Raw genomic sequence first — 21,942 nt, 5'->3', positions numbered from 1 at the left:
TTGTAAAATGGAAAAATTGTAATTCGAAAAACTGAAAAGTCGAAAAATTGAAAAAACGAAAAATTGTAAAATTGAAAAATTGAAGAAATGAAAATTTAAAATAACAAAAGTCGAAAAATTGAGAAACCAAAAAATTGAAAAATCCAAATTTTTAAAATAGAAGAATTGTAAAATCGACAAATTGTAAGTTCGAAGATCAAAAAATCGCCTATCGAAAAACTGAAGAAATGACAAAATGAAAAATCAAGAATTAAACATTGAAAAATTGTAAAATCGGAAAATTGGGAAACCAAAACATTGAAAAATTATAAAATCGAGAAATTGTAAGATCGAATAATTGTTAAATCGAATAATTGCACGTCAATAAAGAGAGAAATCAGGAACTGAAAAAGTGAATCTCGAAAAATCGAAACCCAAAATACATTATTATTGAAAACTAAAAGTTTTAGATATTCTAAAATAAAAAATCGAATAATTGAAAATCGAAAATTTGAAGAAACGAAAATTAAACACTGAGAAATTAAAAAAACACATTGAGAAACTGAAAATCCATATTGTGAAACTGAAAAACCGAAAACAAAAAATTGTAGTGAAATCGAAAAAGGGCAAATCGAAAAATTAAAGAAACAAAGGATTGAAAAAAACAAAAATTAAAACATCGAAAAATTATAAGAGCGAAAACTTGTAAAATCGAAAACGTCCATTGAAAAATTGAAGAAATGAAAAATTAAAGAAACGAAAAACTGAAGGAACGAAAAATTGAAGAAACGAATAATTGAAGAAATGATAAATTGAAAATTCAAAAAATTGAAGACCGGGAAATAGAAAATAAAATATCTGGAAATTATAAATTAGTAATCGAAAAATTTCAAATGGGAAAATTAAGGAAACAAAAAATTGTAAAATCGAAAAAAGACTGGATAATCGATGGATGCTTATTTCCCTCGACGTTGTTTTTCTTCCAAAAACTTACCTCAAACCCCAAGCCCCCTCCTTCCGTCCCCCCCTTCCCCCACACATAAACAACTCTAGTATTTACAAATTTTATTAGTAAACAAAACTGCGATAAATAAACAGGCATTTGTCGTTAATCTGCAAAAATATATACAACAACAAGTATATACACCAAGTCTGTACATCACCCTCGCCCCTCACGAACAAGTACTGACAGTCCTCGTCTCGTTGCACTTCTCGCACTTCACCTCACAGCACCACAGGAACTTGCACCTGCAGTTCTTCTCCTCGGTGACCTGGTGGCTGGTGTAGCCGCGGCCGCAGCACAGGATGCTGCAGCCCTCCTCGGCGAGCGAGGTGTCCACGCAGGCGCGCCCCTGCGTGCCGAACGAGCCCAGCGTGCTGTTGGGCAGACAGAAGGGCGGCGACTCCTCGGAGTAGACGAGGTCCATCTTACTGGGCGGCTTGATCGACGCGTCCTCGGGCATGAAGCTCTGGCCGTCGTTGCCGGCGATCACCTTGGCGGCGCCGTCGAAGCGCTCCTTGAGGCGGTTGCCCACGTCGCGGAACGACGGCATCTTGCGCCAGCACGTCTTGAGGGTGCACGAGCCGGAGAGGCCGTGGCACTTACACTCGGTGCGCATGTGGTTCTTGATGGCCTGGAAGAAAGAAAAGTTGTCCAGGAATTTTCAAAATATCAGATTTCGATTTATGAGTATTGAAAGCAGTAAAAACCAAGTTTGAAAGCATGTAGAACGCTAGTTTTTTTTCTAAAGGTAGAAAAAAGATATAGGACCAAGTGGGGATTTTCATGCAAAATTTCAAGAAAAAGAATATACTACTACAAATATTAAAAGGCGAATAAAAGAAGAGGGAACAAACTTATGGGGAAAAAGAGAAGAAAATAAATTCAAAACGGAATAAATAAATAAATAAATGCTTTCAAAGTACCAGAAGATTATCATAATCAATTCATCTAGCAGTTGAATGAACAAAAGAGGAAAGTAGTAAAATTTAAAACAAAATAACGAAAAGACAAAACACCCTAAAAAATAAAAGAGGGAAAGGTGCCAACATCGCATTTATTTTGAATCGAAATCGAATTGAAGGTCAATATAGAAACATAAGAAACTATAAGAAATTAAAGACAAAGAAGAAACGAGAAGAATTCAGAAGAAAACTAGCTTCGAAAGAAGATAAACAAAAAGAAATGTCACAAAAAAGATGAAGCAGAAAAAGAAAAAAATGATAAAAAAAAGAAATTAAAAATATTATTCGAGGTATGTGGAATAAAGTTAAACGAAAAATGTTATGAAAATAGAAAATAGGAAAATTAAACGGAGAGGACTAGCGAGGTCCACAAAACAGTTTTAGATGAAAGTACGTAAAAAAACAAGAAAAGAAAGAAACAACAAGAAGAAAAAAAATGAGAGTCATTTAAACAGGGAACAAATGGAGAATTATTTCAATAGTGAATGACAGAAAATAAGGAAACTGGCAGAAATATAGAGAAGGTGAATTTCCACTTGTTAGCGGGCCAAAAACAAGAGTGAAAATAGGTTCAAAAAGCCAAAGGTGTCAACATCGAACTGCCTTCCAGTCGAAGCCGAATTGAAGGTTAATACAGAAAAATAAGAAAATAAAAGAAGTTAAAATAACAAAGAATAAATGAGAAGAAAATTTGCAAAGAAAAATGACAAAACAATTAACAAAAATCTAGTTAAAAAAGAAGACAGAAAACAAGAGATAACAAAAAAAAATAACCAAAGAAAAACGTAAATCACTGTGTTTAAAAAAATAGTATTTTTTTTGAGTTATATATAAGTGGAACAAAATTCAATAGTTAAATAGAAAATTGCTGAAAAAAGAGAAAATAAAGTGGGAAAGTAGAAACTGACTTTCTATAGAAGAGGTACCTAAAAAAAGAATACAAACAAATGTTAATAAAAACGATAAAGAAGAAGAAGAAGAATCATTAGCAGGCCATATTCCAGTGAAGGCTGAATTCGTGATTGATATACAAAATAAAGTAGCAGTAGTTAATACACAAAGTAAAAAGAAGAAGATAGAAAAAAGAGGTGTGACAAAAAAATAATTAAAAGAAAACACAACAGATAAAATATAACGAGAAATTTTTGAAAAAGTACAAATAGAACACAATTAAAAAGTTAACAAGGAAATTGCCCAAAAAAGAAAGAAAATAGCAAAACTGGAAGGAAAGATTGTCGAGAATTTCAAAAGAACTTTATACGAAAATGTATGGAGAAACATAGTAAACAAGGAACATAAAGAAGAGAAAGTATTGAGAGATATCAAAATACAGAAAAAACTAGAGATATGTCAATAAGGAATGAAAAAAGAGAGAATACATAGAGAAGAAGAAATTAAATTCCCTTATGACAGTAGGCAAAGAAAGAATGTAAAGAAAGTTAATAAGTACACTCAAAGACGAAGAAGAATCAACATCAGACTACATTCTAGTGAAAAGTTGTGGAGATTAATATGATAAATACAAAGACAACAGAAGTTAAAACACAAAGAAGAAACGAGAAGAACATTTGCAAAGAAAAAGGATAAAAGAATTTTGAAGAAAATTATCATAGAAAGCAGACAGATGAGAAGATTGCAACAAAAAAAAGAACTAAAGAAAACATAAATAATTTGTCATAAAAAATAAATTAGAAATATTTTTTTGGAGTATAAATGTAACACGATTAAAAAGTTAACCATGAAATTGACCAAAAAAAAGGAAGGAAAAAGCAAAACTGGAAGGAAAGATTGTGGAGAACTCCAAAAGAACTTTATACGAAAATGAATGGAGAAACATAGAAAACAAGGAACATAAAGAAGAGAAAGTATTGAGAGATATCAAAACAGAGAAAAAACTAGAGATATGTCAATAAAGAATGAAAAAAAGAAAATAACAGAGAAGAAGAAATTAAATTCTCATATGATAGTAGGCAAAGAAAGAATGTAAAAAAATGTTAATAAATACACTCAAAGACGAAGAAGAATCAACATCAGAATATATTCTAGTGAAAAGTTGATGGAGATTAATATGATAAATACAAAAACAACAGAAGTTAAAACACAAAGAAGAAACGAGAAGAGCATTTGCAAAGAAAAACTATAAAAGAATTTTGAAGAAAATTATCATAGAATGCAGACAGAAAAGAAGATTGTAACAAATAAAAAAATACTAAAGAAAACATAAATAATTTGTCATAAAAAATAAATTAGAAATATTTTTTTGGAGTATAAATGTAACACAATTAAAAAGTTAACGATGAAATTGACCAAAAAAAGGAAGGAAAAAGCAAAACTGGAAGGAAAGATTGTGGAGAACTCCAAAAGAACCTTATACGAAAATGTATGGAGAAACATAGAAAACAAGGAACATAAAGAAGAGAAAGTATTGAGAAATATCAAAACAGAGAAAAACTAGAGATATGTCAATAAAGAATGAAAAAAGAGAGAATACATAGAGAAGAGGAAATTAAATTCCCTTATGATAGTAGGCAAAGAAAGAATGTAAGAAAAAAGTTAATAAATACACTCAAAGACGAAGAAGAATCAACATCAGACTACATTCTAGTGAAAAGTTGATGGAGATTAATATGATAAATACAAAAACAACAGAAGTTAAAACACAAAGAAGAAACGAGAAAAGCATTTGCAAAGAAAAACGATAAAAGAATTTTGAAGAAAATTATCATAGAACGCAGACAGATAAGAAGATTGCAACAAAAAAAGAACTAAAGAAAACATAAATAATTTGTCATAAAAAATAAATTAGAAATATCTTTTTGGAGTATAAATGTAACACGATTAAAAAGTTAACCATGAAATTGACCAAAAAAAAAAAGGAAGGAAATAGCAAAACTGGAAGGAAAGATTGTGGAGAACTCCAAAAGAACCTTATACGAAAATGTATAGAGAAACATAGAAAACAAGGAACATAAAGAAGAGAAAGTATTGAGAAATATCAAAACAGAGAAAAATCTAGAGATATGGCAATAAAGAATGAAAAAAGAGAGAATACATAGAGAAGAAGAAATTAAATTCCCTTATGATAGTAGGCAAAGAAAGAATGTAAAAAAAAGTTAATAAATACACTCAAAGACGAAGAGGAATCAACATCAGACTACATTCTAGTGAAAAGTTGATGGAGATTAATATGATAAATACAAAAACAACAGAAGTTAAAACACAAAGAAGAAACGAGAAGAGCATTTGCAAAGAAAAACTATAAAAGAATTTTGAAGATAATTATCATAGAAAGCAGACAGATAAGAAGATTGCAACAAAAAAAGAACTAAAGAAAACATAAATAATTTGTCATAAAAAATAAATTAGAAATATTTTTTTGGAGTATAAATGTAACACAATTAAAAAGTTAACGATGAAATTGACCAAAAAAAGGAAGAAAAAAGCAAAACTGGAAGGAAAGATTGTGGAGAACTCCAAAAGAACCTTATACGAAAATGTATGGAGAAACATAGAAAACAAGGAATATAAAGAAGAGAAGGTATTGAGAAACATCAAAACAGAGAAAAAACTAGAGATATGTCAATAAAAAATGAAAAAAGAGAGAATACATAGAGAAGAGGAAATTAAAGTCCCTTATGATAGTAGACAAAGAAAGAATGTAAAAAAAAAGTTAATAAATACACTCAAAGACGAAGAAGAATCAACATCAGACTACATTCTAGTGAAAAGTTGATGGAGATTAATATGATAAATACAAAAACAACAGAAGTTAAAACACAAAGAAGAAACGAGAAGAGCATTTGCAAAGAAAAACTATAAAAGAATTTTGAAGAAAATTATCATAGAATGCAGACAGAAAAGAAGATTGTAACAAATAAAAAAATACTAAAGAAAACATAAATAATTTGTCATAAAAAATAAATTAGAAATATTTTTTTGGAGTATAAATGTAACACAATTAAAAAGTTAACGATGAAATTGACCAAAAAAAGGAAGTAAAAAGCAAAACTGGAAGGAAAGATTGTGGAGAACTCCAAAAGAACCTTATACGAAAATGTATGGAGAAACATAGAAAACAAGGAACATAAAGAAGAGAAAGTATTGAGAAATATCAAAACAGAGAAAAACTAGAGATATGTCAATAAAGAATGAAAAAAGAGAGAATACATAGAGAAGAGGAAATTAAATTCCCTTATGATAGTAGGCAAAGAAAGAATGTAAAAAAAAAGTTAATAAATACACTCAAAGACGAAGAAGAATCAACATCAGACTACATTCTAGTGAAAAGTTGATGGAGATTAATATGATAAATACAAAAACAACAGAAGTTAAAACACAAAGAAGAAACGAGAAGAGCATTTGCAAAGAAAAACGATAAAAGAATTTTGAAGATAATTATCATAGAACGCAGACAGATAAGAAGATTGCAACAAAAAAAGAACTAAAGAAAACATAAATAATTTGTCATAAAAAATAAATTAGAAATATTTTTTTGGAGTATAAATGTAACACGATTAAAAAGTTAACCATGAAATTGACCAAAAAAAAGGAAGGAAATAGCAAAACTGGAAGGAAAGATTGTGGAGAACTCCAAGAGAACTTTATACGAAAATGAATGGAGAACATAGAAAACAAGGAACATAAAGAAGAGAAAGTATTGAGAAATATCAAAACAGAGAAAAAACTAGAGATATGTCAATAAAGAATGAAAAAAGAGAGAATACATTGAGAAGAAGAAATTAAATTCCCTTATGATAGTAGGCAAAGAAAGAATGTAAAAAAAAGTTAATAAATACACGCAAAGACGAAGAAGAATCAACATCAGACTACATTTTAGTGAAAAGTTGATGGAGATTAATATGATAAATACAAAAACAACAGAAGTTAAAACACAAAGAAGAAACGATAAGAGCATTTGCAAAGAAAAACGATAAAAGAATTTTGAAGAAAATTATCATTGAAAGCAGATAAGAAGATTGCAACAAAAAAAGAACTAAAAAAACATAAAACATGTGTCATAAAAAATAAATTAGAAATATTTTTTTGGAGTATAAATGTAACACGATTACAAAGTTAACCATGAAATTGACTAAAAAAAAAGAAGGAAAAAGCAAAATTGGAAGGAAAGATTGTGGAGAACTCCAAAAGAACTTTATACGAAAATGTATGGAGAAACATAGAAAACAAGGAACATGAAGAAGAGAAAGTATTGAGAGATATCAAAACAGAGAAAAAACTAGAGATATGTCAATGAAGAATGAAAAAAGAGAGAATACATAGAGAAGAAGAAATTAAATTCTCATATGATAGTAGGCAAAGAAAGAATGTAAAAAAAATAAATACACTCAAAGAGGAAGAAGAATCAATATCAGACCATATTCCAGTGAAAAGTTGATGGAGATTAATATGGTAAATACAAAAACAACAGAAGTTAAAACACAAAAAAGAAACGAGAAGAGAATTTGCAAAGAAAAACGTTAAAAGAATTCTAAAGAAAATTATCATAGAAAGCAGACAGATAAAAAACGTGCAAGAAAGAAAAAGAAGTAAAGAAAACATAAAAAAGGTGTCATAAAAAGCAAAATAAAATAGGAATATTTTTTAGCGTATAAATGCAACACAATTAAAAAGTTAATCATGAAACTGACCAAAAAAAAAAGAAAGAAAAGGTAAAATTGCAAAGAAAGATTGTCGAGAATTTCAAAAAAACTTTAGACGAAAATGTATGGAGAAACAATGAAAACAAGGAACATGAAGAAAAGAAAAGATCGAGAGACATCAAAACGAAAAAAAAACTGAGGAGCTATATCAATAAAGAATAAAAAAATAACATATAGCGTAAAGGGAAAGGTGAATTTCCATATGTTATTTAGTAGGCAAAGAGAGGATGTTAACAAATATTAATAAAATATGCTCAAGGGAGAAAAAAGAGAATCAGGGAATCTTTTAATACCGGCCTTTCCCACTGGGTATTTATCGTATATATGGAAGATCTATATATGCTATGCTATCAATATATAAGTAGAAAAAACTAAAAGAAAAAAGTTAGACTAGGTTTTGCGAGTGACAAAAAAGCATTAGAAGTAGTGGAAGAAAATGAAACGAAATAGAATAACAAATGTTTGGTTAAAATGCCCGAGTTTGAACCAAAAATCAGTCTTAACTGCCAGATAATTTGAAAGAAAAGTTACTTTTTTATTTACCCTGAGAAAACGATTTATTTTGAACTTTTCACCGAAAAAAATGGAATAAATAACTTAATTTTTTCCTTAAGCATCAAATTTTACTCCATTTAAGCAAGCTATTTGACAAACAGGCATCAAATCTTAATTTTTAGAACTCGAATTAAAACTAGCAATTTCTAAAATGATACACGTTTTCTACAACAACTAACACAAAAGTCTTAAAAACACTCACCAGCCTCCCCGCCACATAATTATGAAGTTTGACTAAAGTCTTCATATCACTCCTCTTCCTATACCGCGTATCTAAAAAGTCTTTTGATTTCTTTAACCCAAAATCCACATTCTCACCCGCACAGCCCTCCCACTCCCACTCCCCCTCCGGCATCGAAGCCATTTTCAGTCTCTTCTTGTTCTTCTTGTTCTTCATCTTCTTGTCACACGAGCACCCCAACAGCTCCCCCGTGGTGCACGCTCTGGTCACCTGGTAGGTCACCCCCGCCGCCAGCACGGCGTTGACGAACCCCGTCTCCCTCGTATCTGCAAAAAAAATCACCCCATTAGTTCAAACGCTGCGAACAAAATCGTCGACAAAAAGCAGCTCGACGATACTCTGATGCGACATCGCGTCGATTTTTATCAGTTGTGCGCCAGTTCTTGTCGTTTCTCGCCGAGGATAATAGTAATTGCAAATGTGATTTACCATGAGCGAGCGAGTTATGCGGAGATCGCTATCGGGGTAGAGAGACCGTGAATGACAATTACCCTGGCTGGTGGTATCACTGCAGGAATCTGATTAAGACACTGAGATATAAGTGCGATTGATGAGACCTGAATCGTGTGATGGATCAAGCTTCGCGCTAATAAATCCACTTAGATCGATCATTTAGATAACACCTGCTCAGGTGCATATTTGTACTAATAAAGCACTTGCTGGATAGCTCGAGGTTTTTCGTACCGGTTTGCGGACAGGATGTTCCACTGGCACTGATACGCCAAACACCGTTTATTATAAGGCGAGTGTACGGTGTATTTCTGTGTATGTGGTGTTGGAATTTTAACTAATTTTTTTTAAATACTTACCCTGTAATTTTTGACAACTTTTTCAAAAGGTCAAATTTTGTGTACACCTTATGTAAATTTCGACATTTTTTGACCACACACCGGAAGTTACCTAAAGATTTTTTTCCAAATTTAGAATATTTCTGAAATTTTACTCCCAAACCATACACACAATAGAAATTTCCAATTATATCCCAGAATTTTTTGTGCATTTTTATATAACTATTTGAAAAGTTCAATTTTTCAGTCCTCCTATTTTATAAAAATTACGAATGTTTCTGTTCTCCTTTGAAAATTACCTAACGAATATTTTTTCTAAGAGTTCGACCTGCAGAAGTTATTTTCAATCTTATTTCTTCGAAAACGGCTTCCATTTTTCTAGAATCGCCCAATGAAATATAGAAATAATTGGGATAAATATGCTATACTTTTCGAATCAGCGCATCGAGATCTACATCCCTGAATTTTTGGCAAACTTTTTCAAAAGTTCAATCTTTCAATTCTCTTGTAAAAATTTCGACATTTTTTCGACTCCTTTCAAAATTACCTAAAGTTTTTTTTGTAGATTTGAATATTTCTAAAATTTTGCTCCCAGACCATAAACTCTCTAGAAATTTTGAGTCACATTCAAGAATTGTTTGTGTATTTTTGAACAATTAAAAGCTCATTTTTCAGTAGTCCTCCCTAATGAAAATTGCGGCTTTATTGATCTCTTTTGAAAATTACCTAAAGAATATCTTTCTCGATTTCGACTTTCAAAAGCTATTTTCACTTTCATTTCTTTGAAAACTGTGTCCATTTTTCCAGACTCGCATAATAAATTATGGCAATATTTGGGATTTAACAAAAAACACTTAGGTTCAAAATTAATATTTAGAAAATTTTGCTAGGGCGCCATAAATAGAGTATATTTTTAGAATCACTACATCCAAAATTTTGTTATCAATTTTTGGACAACTTTTTCAAAAGTTCAATTTTTCACAGCTTCTTGTGAAAATATCGACTTTTCTTCGACCACGTTCGAAAATTACCTAGAGATTTTTTTCCAGATTTTAAATATTTCTGAAATTTTACTCCCAAACCATACACAGAATAGAAATTTCGAATTATATTCAAGAAATTTTTGTGCATTTTTAGACAACTATTTGAAAAGTTCAATTTTTCGGTACTCCTATTTTTATAAAACTTAGGACATTTTCTGTTCTCCTTTGAAAATTACCTAAAGAATATTTTTTCAGATTTCGACTTCCATAAGTTATTTCCATTCTTATCTCTTCGAAAACACATTCCATTTTTCCAGAACCGCCCCATGAAATATAGAAATATTTGGGATTAAAAAAAAAAAGAGTTCCATAACGAATATTTTGAAACTCTTGCACCGGGACGATAAATATGCTAGATTTTTCGAATCAGTGCATCGAAATCTACATCCCTGAATTTTTTCTGAATTTTTGACAAACTTCTTCAAAAGTTCAATTTTTCAGTTCTCTTTGTTGTAAAAATTTTACAGCTTTTTTTGTAGATTTGGATATTTCTAAAATTTTGCTCCGAGATCATAAACGCTCTGTAGAAATTTCGAATCATATTCCAAAATTTTTTGTTTATGTTCAATCAACTTTTCCGAAATGTCAGTTTTTGTTCAGTACTCCTCACTTATGAAAATTTTGTTTTTTTTTGTTCTATTACCTTAAAAATAGTTTTTCTAGATTTCGTCATTCTGAAGCTATTTTCAGTCTCATTTCTTACAAAAATTCCTTCCACTTTCATGTAGTCGGCCAACGAATTGTGGCAATATTTGGGATTTATAAAAAAATAGTTTCAAAGTGAATATTTCAAAAATCTTGTTCCTGAACCATAAACATACTACAGGTTTTCGAATCACTACATCGAGATCTATATCCCAGAATTTTCCAGAATTTTTGGACAAATTTTTCAAAAGCTCAAGTTTTCAAAACTCCTCCATGTGAAAATTTCGGCCATTTTTCGACTCCTTCAAAAATTGGCTAGAGATTTTTTTGTAGATTTAGATAGTTCTAAAATTTTGCTGCGAAATCACAAACTCTTTAGAAATTTTGAATCATATTCCAAAGATTTTGTGTATTTTTAGTGAACTTTTCCAAAATCTCAACTTTTCAGAACTCCTCACTTATGAAAATTTCGGCTTTTTTCGATCTTCTTCGAAAATTACCTAAAAAATTTATTTTGTAGTTTTAGACCTCCGGAAGCTATTTTCAGTCTCATTTCTTCGAAAACTCCCTCCATTTTTCCATAATCGCCCAATGAATTATGGCAATATTTGAATTTAAAAAAAAGTTACAAAGTGAATATTTCAAAAATCTTGCTCCGAAACCGTAAACTCTCTAGAAATTTCGGATCATATTCCACAATTGTTTGTGTATTTTTAAACAATATTTCCAAAAGCTCATTTCTTCAGTAATGAAAATCTCGAATTTTATCGATCTCCTTCGAAGATAACCTAAAGAATTTTTTTTTACATTTCTGTCTCCAAAAGTTATCTTCGACTGCATTTCTCTGAAAACTCCTTACATTTGTCCACAATCGCCCAATGAAATATGGTAATATTAATTTGGGAATAAAAAAATATTTCCAACACGAATATTTCGAAAATTTTGTTCCGGGATCATAAACAGGTTATATTTTTCGAAACACTACATCGAGATCTATATCCCCGAATTTTTTCCGAATTTTTTGACAACTCTTTCAAAAGCTCAATATTTCATTACTAGGTACTTCTAAAAATTTCGACGTTTTTTCGACCCCTTCGAAAGTTACCTAAAGATTTTTTTGTAGATTTAGATATTTCTAAAATTTTGCCCCGAGACAATAAATTCTCTAGAAATTTCGAATTACATTCCAGAATTGTTTGTGCATTCTTAAACAATATTTCCAAAAGCTCAATTTTGCAGTAATCTTCCGTAATGAAAATCTCGACTTTTGTCGATCTCCTTAGAAAATAATCTAAAGAATTTTTTTCAAAATTTCGATCTCCAAATGCTATTTTGAGTTGTATTTCTCCGAGAACTTTTCCCATTTTTCTAGAATCGCCCAATGAAAAAGGGTAATATTTGGGAATTAAAAAAAAATATTTCTAAAACGAATATTTCGAAAATTTTGCTCCAGGACCAGAAACAGGTTATATTTTTCGAATCACTACATCGAGATTTGTTTCGCTAAATTTTTTCTGAATTTTTGAACAACTTTTCCAAAAGCACAATTTTTCAATTGTCCTACTTGTAAAAATTTCAACCTTTTTCGACCCCTTCGAAAATTACCTAAAGAATTTTTTTTCAAGATTTCGATCTCCAAAAGCTATTTTCAGTTGCGTTGCTCTTCTCTTGTGACATTATCGACATTTTTTCGACCACCTTCGAAAATTACGTAGAGATTTTTTGTAAATCTAAATGTTTCAAAAATTTTGGTTCCAAGACTATAAAGACTAAGAAAATTTGGACTTTTTGTGATTTTCGAAAATCACCTGAAGAATATTTTTTCTAGATTTCAACTTCCAGACGCTTCATTTTTTCGAAAACTATTTCCATTTTTCCAAAATCGTCCAATGACGATAATATGGCAATATTTCTGATTAAAAAAAATAATGATTTCAAAACGAATATTTCGAAAATCGTGCTTCGGGACTATAATCATGATATATTTTTCGAATCACCACGTCGAGATCTATATCCCAGATTTTTTTCTGAATTTTTGGAAAATTTTTTCAAAATCTCAAATTTTCAATTCCCCTTCTTCAGAAAATATTGATAATTTTTCCGAGATCATAAACTCTCTATAAATTTCGAATCTTATTCCAACACTTTTTGTGTATTTTTAAACAATTTTTCCAAAAGTTCAATTTTTCAGCTCTCATCTCTTAAGAAAATTTCAATTTTTTTTATCTCCTTGGAAAATTACCTAGACTTTGACGTCTACAAGTCATGTTCAACCTCATTTCTTCAAAAACTCCTTCCATTTTTCCAGAATCGCCCGTTGACTTCTAACAATATTTGGGATTAAAAAAAAATAGTTCCAAAGCGAATATTTTGAAAATCATGCTCCGGAATTATAAACATGCTATATTTGTCGAATCACTACATCGAGATTTGTATTCTAGATTTTTTTCCGAATTTTTGGACAAGCTTTTCAAAAGTTCACGTTTTTCTCCAAAAGCTCAATTTTTCAGTACTCATCTTTTATGAAAATTTCGCCCTTTTTTGAGCTTCTTCGAAAATTATCTATAGAATATTTTTTAAAAATTTCGACTTCTAAAAGCCATTTTCAATCTTATTTCTTTAGAAATAACTTCCATTTTTCCAAAACCGCCCGATGAAATATAACAATATTTGGGATTAAAAAAAATAGTTCCAAATCGAATATTTCGAAAGTCATGCTCCGGGACCATAAACGTGTTATATTTTTATTCCAGATTTTTTTCCGAATTTTTAGACCACTTTTTCAAAAGCTCACGCTTTCAATACTCTTTCTAAAGATATGTTTGTAAATTTAGGATATTTCTAAAATTTTGCTCGGAGAAAATTTCAAATCATATTCAACAATTTTTTGTGTATTTTAAAACAATTTTTCCAAAAGCTCAATTTTTCAGTTCTCATTTCTTAGAAAATTTCGGCTTTATTGATTTTTTTTCAAAATTACCTAAAGAATGTTTTTTCTAGATTTCGACCTCTAAAAACTATATTCAGCCTTATTTCTTCGCAAATTCCTTTCATTTTCGAACAATAAAATGAGGCAATATTTGGGATTTAAAAAAAAAATAGTTTCAAACCGAATATTTCCAAAATCTTGCTCCGGGACCATAAACCTGCCATATTTTTCGAACCACCACGTCGAGATCTATGTTCCAGAGTTTTTTCTAAGTTTTTGGACAAATTTTTCAAAACTTCAAATTTTCAACACATACTTCTGAAAATCTCGACCTTTTTTCGACTACCTTCGAAAATTACCTAAAGATTTTTTTGTAGATTTAGATTATTTCTGAAATTTTGCTCCAAAGACATAAATACTCATATCACAATTTCATATTTCATAATTTTTTGTGTATTTTGTAACAATTTTTCCAAAAACTCAATTTTTTAATAATCATCTCTCATGGAAATTTCGACTTATTTTGATTTCCTTCCAAAAGTTACCCAAAGAATATTTTTTTTCAGCTATTCTAAAAGCTATTTTCGGTCTTATTTCTTCGAAAGCTTCTTCCACTTTTCCAGAATCTACAAATGAAATATCGCAATATTTGGTATTTAAAAAAATAGTTTCCAAGCGAAAATCTTCCTCCAAGACCATAAACATGCTGTATTTTTCGAATCACTACAACGTGATCTATATCTCAAATTTTTTGTCTAAATTTTTGGACAACTTTTTCAAAAGCTCAAGTTTTCAATATTGCTGTTCAAATTTCACAATTCAACTTGTGAAAATTTCGATCCTTTTTTTGACCTCCTTCGAAATTCCATAAAGAATATTTTTTTTTAGATTTCGACTTCCAAATGTTATTTTTAGCTTCATTTCTTCGAAAACTCTTTCCATTTTTCCAGAATTGCCAAATGAAATATGGCAATATTTGGAATTAAAAAAAAATAGTTTCAAACGAATATTTCGAAAATCTTCCTCCCGGACCATAAACATACTGTATTTTTCGAAGCACCACATTGGGACCTATTTCCCAGATTTTTTTCTGGATATTTGGACAACTTTTTCAAAAGCTCAAGTTTTCGGTACTCCCCCTTGTGAAAATTTCGATCCTTTTTTCGACCACCTTCGAAAATTACCTAGAAATTTTTTTGTAAATTTAAAATTTTTCTAAGACTTTTCTCCGAGACTATAAACACTGTAAAAATGTTGAATCATATTCCACAATTTTTTGTGTATTTTTAAACAACTTTTTCAAAAGCTCAAGTTTTCAATACTCCTCTTTATAAATATTTCGACTTCTTTTGACCTCCTTCGAAAATTCCATGAAGAATATTTGTTGTACATTTCGACCTCCAGAAGTTATTTACAGTTTCATTTCTTAGAAAACTCCTTCCATTTTTCCAGAATTGCCAAATGAAATGTGGCAGTATTTGGGATTAAATAAAATTAGTTTCAAAACGAATATTTCGAAAATCTTCCTCTGAGACCATAAACTTGTTGTGTTTTTCAAATCACTACATCGGGACCTATATCCCAAATTTTTTCTGAATTTTAGGACAATCTTTTAAAAGCTCAATTTTTCAGTACTTTTTCCTTACGAAAATTTCGACTTTTTGTGATCTTCGAAAATCACCTAAAGAATATTTTTTCTAGATTTCGATTTCCAGACGTTATTTTCAGCTTCATTTTTTTCGAAAACTATTTCCATTTTTCTAGAATCGTCCAATGATATATGGCATTGGACGATTCTAGATTCCAATATTTTTGATTAAAAAAATTGGTTTCAAAGCGAATATTTCTAAAATCTTGCTTCGGGACTATAATAATGCTATATTTTTCGAATCACTACATAGAGATTATTATATCCTAGATTTTTTTCTGAATTTTTGGAAAACTTTTTCAAAAGTTCAAATTTGCAATTCTCCTTCTGAAAATATCGACAATTGTTCGACCACCTTCGAAAATTACCTAGAGATTTTTTTGATGATTTCTACAATTTTATTCCGAGATCATAAAATCTATAGAAATTTCGAATCAAATTCTAGAATTTTTTGTGCATTCTTGGTCAACTTTTCCAAAATCTCAACCTCTTTTGTCTCGTTAGAAAATAATGTAAGAATATTTTTTATAGATTTCGACCTCCAGAAGCTATTTTCAGTATCACTTCTTCGAAAATTCTATTTTTCCATAAAATGTGATAATATTTGGGATAAGAAAAATAGTTCGAAAATTTTGCTTCATGTCCTTGGAAAATTACCTAAAGAATATTTTTTCTAGATTTCAATCTACATACATAAGTTATTTTCAGACTCATTCCTTCGAAATCTTCTTCATTTTTCCAAAATCGTCCAGTGAAATAGGCAATATTTGAGACTTGACAGTTTTTTCAAAAGCTCAAATTTTCAATATTCTTGCGAATTTCGAATCGTATTCCACAATGGATGCATTTTTAGACAACTTTTCCAAAAGTTCAATTTTTCTTAAAGAAAATTTCGACTTTTTGTGATTACCTTCCATGTAGTTCTGTGTACGTGTATTGAAATTTTGACTGACAATTTTTTTAATACCTATCCTGTATAAACAATTGTAAAAATGAAAAATATGTTAATGAAACACAAAAAAAAACGTTAATCAAGTTCTACGAAAAAATTGACCTTAATTTTACAAATTTTATTTTTTACAAGTTACAATAGAAAATTCGAGAGTGATTTACTTAGCAAAATTTGAGATGACGCGATCACAGTTTTTCTTAGCTAATGCTCAGCAATTAAAAAAATAAAAAAATTAAAAGTTAAAAAAATTCAAAATTTAAGTCTGAATCGAGAAAAATGTGGGACTTGTCTCACCCCTCTTCGTCGTCAGAACGGTTTTCGAAACGAGTCAATTACCGAGGAAGAGGAAGACGGGGCCTCAATCCTTTGGAAGCTCTCGGACGTATCAAAGCTCGCTCCGAGTCAATAAGTCAAGCTAGTTATCTTAGCAGGTCCTTTATCTTAAGTGGTTAACAGTCCGGTAGAGAGTAAAAGATTTAAAAGCTTAGTGACAAGCCCTGTACAATCTCTCTCGGCTACCTGCTCCTTATCTCCGTCCGCATCTCCAGCGAGCATCAAACTATTAATTTACACCTCATGTGCGCATCACTTTCGCAAATCATCAGCGCTGACAATCGGGCGAGCATCGGCGTGAGAAAAATTCCGCGCAAATTGCTTTTCGACTCCTTCGCGATGTGAAAAATTCGAAAATGATGAAAAAACAACGCGGCGGACGACGAAGAATGCGAGTCCTTTATTAAAAATATCGGAGTAAATGTGGGACGGAATGTTCGTTAATAATTGCGTGCCATCTTCGACGGATTTGCTCCGATGCAACGGAGAATTCCGTTTGTCAGCTTGGTAGCAAATTTATGGTGATGTCTTCTAGGCACAGACCAGTCCGATGTTTTATGCCGCCCGTTTTCCGTGTCGTGCTATTCGAGTGATTTAGATAAATGCAGATGGGAGAGATTGTTTATACGCATATCGGGGGTACATGAGTGCGGATTTCGCCGAGATGCACTTTATGTGGGCTAAGATGGCGTAAAACTTGTACGGCTATGTATCGATCGGACTTGCACTACGTTAGATGGAGTTTATGGTACAAGGGCGACGAGAAGAGCGAGAATTCGCGAAAAATACGGCTAGCTTTTTGTATTTTGTGGGCGGTGACTCAATGCAGACTGAGGCAAAAGCCGAGCACTACAAGTATTTAATAACCGGGGGACACACAAGATTTTTGGACTGTTAGTTTTTACTTTCTGAGCGTAAGCCGCCGTCTGTCCGAATTTTTATTAGACAGATAATATAATCTCCGAAACTCTGGACTGATTATCGTGTAGATAGTAAAACGCTAACCAAAATTTGAACAAACGTTCCCACCAACTATTTAGGATAAATTTATATTAGTTAATATAGTTTTAATTTTTAAACATAAGATACTCCTGTACATGTGGTTTATGAATCCCTGTTCAATTTTTATTCTAGATATCCAGATTTTTGGTAACAACCAAATGCTCTGAAATCTTGCAAAGGTTTTAAGGTTATCGTAATCATGGTTAATCACAGTTTATTCGTTGTCACCTTCCAAAAAATTGATGAGATCATCTTAAAATTTTATTTTCTAGATGTTATATCACAATTTTTTGTTTTTTTTTTCTTTTAATTTTTTTAATTTTGCAATTTTTCAATTTAACAATTTTTCATAATTTGAATTTTCAATATTAATTTTTTTCGTTTCTCGATGCTTAATTTTCCTATTTTCTAATTTTTATTTTCTTCAAATTTTCGATCTTCAATTTTTTAATTTTTCATTTTTGGATGTATTTCGTTCAATTGTTTTAATTTTCAAATTTTTTGGTTTCTTAATTTTTCGATTTTTCAGCTTCCCGATTTTTAATTTTTTATTTCTCAATTTTTCATTTCTTCAATTGTTTGTTTAGAAAATTTTCGATTTTAGAATTTTTAATTTTTCGATTTTTCAAGTTCTTGATTTTAATTTTTCATTTTGCCAATTTTTTGATTTTCATTTTCTAGACGTTACATCACAATTTTTCTTTTTTTCATTTCATTTCATCATAAATTCAATGTTTCTTGCGATTTTATAATTTTTCGTATATTCTATTTTTCAAATTTTCAATTTTTGATTTTTCAGTTATCCTTTTCTTTAATTTTTCAATTTGCAATTTCTCAGTTTTGCAATTTATCAATTTTACAATTTTTTGGTTTCTCGATGTTAAATTTTCCTATTTTCTAATTTTTGTTTTCTTCGAATATTCGATTTTCAGTTTTTCAATTTTTCATTTTTAGATGTACTTATTCCGTGTTTTCAATTGTTTTAATTTTAAAATTTTTTGGTGTCTTAATTTTTTCATTTTTCAGTTTCTCAATTTTAGTCTAATTTGCGATATTTCAATGTTACATCACAATTTTTCCTATTTTCGTTTCCTTTATTTTTTCAATGTTTCTTTCGATTTTATAATTTTTCGTTTACTCTATTTTTCAAATTTTCAGTCTTTGATGTTTCAGTTTTTCGTTTCTCAAATTTTTTCATTTGAAATTTTTTGATTTTACTCTTTTTCGTAGTTTCGATTTTCAATTTTTCCGATTATTTCGATTTCGATTTTCTAATTTTTATTTGCTTCAAATTTTCGATTTTCAGTTTTTCAATTTTTCATTTTTAGATATATATATATTTCGTTCAATTGTTTTAATATTCAATTTTTTTGATTTCTTAGTTTTTTTATTTTTCAGTTTCTCGATTTTTCCTAATTTGTGATATTTCAATTTTTCATTTCTTGCATTTTTCGTTTGGAACTTTTTCGATTTTACTAGTTTTCCTCGTTACAATTTTGCTATTGTTCATTTTTTTTCTCAATTTTTAGTTTTTCGTTTTTTCTATTTTTCAAATTTTCAACCTTTGATTTTTCGATTTTCAGTTTGTCAATTTTTCATTTTTAAATGTAGGTACTTATTTCGTGCTTTCCATTGTTTCAATTTTCAAATTTTTTGGTTATTTTAATTTTTTGATTTTTCAGTTTCTAGATTTTTTTCTAATTTTTGATAATTAAATTTTTCATTTCATTTCTTAAATTTTTCGTTTGGAAATTTTTCGATTTTACTAGTTTTCCTCCTTACAATTTTGCTGATGTTCAATTTTTCATTTATTCAGTTTTTCGACTTTACAATTTTTCGATTTTTCGTTTCTTTTCCGTTCCTTAATTTTTAATTTTCAGATTTTACAATTTTTCGTTTGCTCAATTTTTCAAGTTTTTGACTTTTACTTTCCATTTTGCCGATTTTTTGATTTTCATTTTCTGGATGTTATATCACAGTTTTTCCTTTTTTCATTCCCTTTATTTTTTCAATGTTTCTTTCGATTTTACAATTTTTCATTTATTTTGTTTCTCAAATTTTAATGTCTTTGAATTTTGAATTTGTCGTTTCTTCAATTTTTCGATTTGCAATTTCTCTATTTTGCAATTTTTCAATTTTACGATTTTTCTTGTTTTCAATTTTAAATTTTCAATAGTTTTGTTTCCCGGTTTTAAATTTCCTATTTTCTAATTTTTATTTTCTTCAAATTTTCGATTTTCAGTTTTTCAATTTTTCATTTTTAGATGTACTTATTTCATGTTTTCAATTGTTTTAATTTTCAAATTTCGTGGTTTCTTAATTTTTTGATTTTTCAATTTCTCGATTTTTTTCTAATTTTTTATATTTAAATGTTTCATTTCATTTCTTAAATTTTTCGTGTGGAAATTTTTCGATATTACTAGTTTTCCTCCTTACAATTTTTTCTGTTATTCAATTTTTCATTTATTCAGTTTATAGATTTTACAATTTTTCGATTTTTAGTTTCTCAATTTTTGATTTTACAATTTTTTGTTTCCACAATTTTTCAAGTTCTTGATTTTTTTTTTATTTTTCCGATTTTTTGATTTTCATTTTCTTGATGTTATATCACAATTTTTCCTTTTTCATTTCCTTTATTTTTCCAATGTTTCATCCGATTTTATAATTCTCCGTTTATTCTATTTTTCAAATTTTCAATCTTTGATTTTTCAGTTTTTCGTTTCTTCAATATTTCCATTTGCAATTTTTCAATTTTACAATTTTTCGTAGTTTTTCAACTTTCAATTTTTCCGTTTCTTGATGTTAAATCTATATTCTAATTTTCATTTTCCTCAAATTTTCGATTTTCAGTTTAACAATTTTTTATTTTTAGATGTATTTTGTGTTTTCAATTGTTTTCATTTTCAAAATTTTTGGTTTCTTAATTTTTCGATTTTTCAGTTTTTGACATAGGTATCAATTTTTCATTTATTCAATTTTTCGATTTTTCAGTTTCTCAGTTTTTAATGTTTCGATTTTCTAATTTTTCAAGTTCTTTTTTTATTTTTCATTTTTGCGATTTTTTAATTTTCATTTTCGCGATTTTATATCACAAATTTATCGTTTCTTCAATTAATATTTTTTCGTTTATTCAATTTTCCAAATTGTCAATTCTTCGGTTTCCCGATTTTTAAATTTTTTAAATTTGCAATTTTTTGATTTCTCAGTTGTCCGATTTTCCGAACTTTTATTGTCAATATTTTGATTTTACCATTTTTCGTTTTTTGAATTTAGATGCACTATTTCGATTTTTAATTGGTCGAATTTTCAATTTTCGTCTTCAATTTTTCAAGTTCTTTATTTCCAATTTTTAGGTTTTTCAATTTTGCAATCTTTCCATTTTTTTGATTCGAAAAATTCAAAACCGAAAAACTAAAAAATCTGAAAAATCGTAGAACTGAAAAATTTCAAAATCGAGAAAGTGGAAAACCGAAAAATTGCCCATTGAAACACTGAACAAACAAAATTTTGAAGCATCGAAAAACTGGAAATCGAGTCGAAAAATCAGAAAACTCAAAAATTGTAAAATCGAAAAATTATAGAATCGTCAAAATCGTGAAGCCGAAAAACCGTAACACTGAAAGATCGAAAAATTGAAAAATCAAATATTGAGAAATTAAAAAATAAAAATCGAAAAATTGTAAAATTGTAAAACTGAAAAAGTGAAAGATTATAAAAATTGTAATTATTATGACATATTTGAAATTGAAAAATCGAAAAACTGGAAAATCTAAAACCGAAAAAACAAATTGAAAAATCGAAAAATTAAAATCCAAAAATTGACAAATTTCACAGTGAAAAACAGAAAAATTATGAAATCAGAACACAGAAAAACTGAAAAATTGTAAAAATTAAGAAGATAAAAAAAGCGAAAGGAAAACCTGCAAATCGAAAAATGGAAGAAATGAAAAACCGAAAAATTGAAAAATTAACAAATGAAAACTCATAAAATAGCAAATCAAAAATCATAAATTCTAAAAACTGAAACATCCAAAAGTTGCTTGTAGTAAAATTGAAGAAAAAAGAAACAAAAAATTATAAAATGTAACATTAAAGAAACGAATTAAATTGGAAAGATGAAAAATTAAAAAAATGAAAACATTGACAAATAAGAAAAGAAAAAACCGAAACGAAAATTGTTAAACATAAAATTGGAAAATTTT

General features: G+C 29.2%; 1 protein-coding gene across 1 annotated transcript in view; it reads right to left on the bottom strand.

Moving 5' to 3' along the window:
* Positions 1-1,066: 1,066 nt before the first annotated feature.
* Positions 1,067-21,942, bottom strand: part of LOC135133546 (protein Wnt-6-like) — a 76,921-nt gene continuing 56,045 nt past the window's right edge. Inside the window, exons 3-4 of the mRNA XM_064061997.1 lie at positions 8,362-8,666; positions 1,067-1,613 (exon numbers count right to left, since the gene is read on the bottom strand). Coding sequence (XP_063918067.1) covers positions 1,152-1,613; positions 8,362-8,666 — 767 coding nt within the window. The 3' untranslated portion in view covers positions 1,067-1,151. The remainder of the gene's footprint in view (positions 1,614-8,361; positions 8,667-21,942) is intronic.

The sequence above is a fragment of the Zophobas morio genome, unplaced genomic scaffold (assembly GCF_036711695.1).
Source record: "Zophobas morio isolate AGI-343-1 ecotype UQ-CSIRO unplaced genomic scaffold, CSIRO_AGI_Zmor_V1 ptg000022l, whole genome shotgun sequence".
NCBI lineage: Eukaryota > Metazoa > Arthropoda > Insecta > Coleoptera > Tenebrionidae > Zophobas > Zophobas morio.
This window is presented reverse-complemented; position numbering and strand designations above follow the sequence as displayed.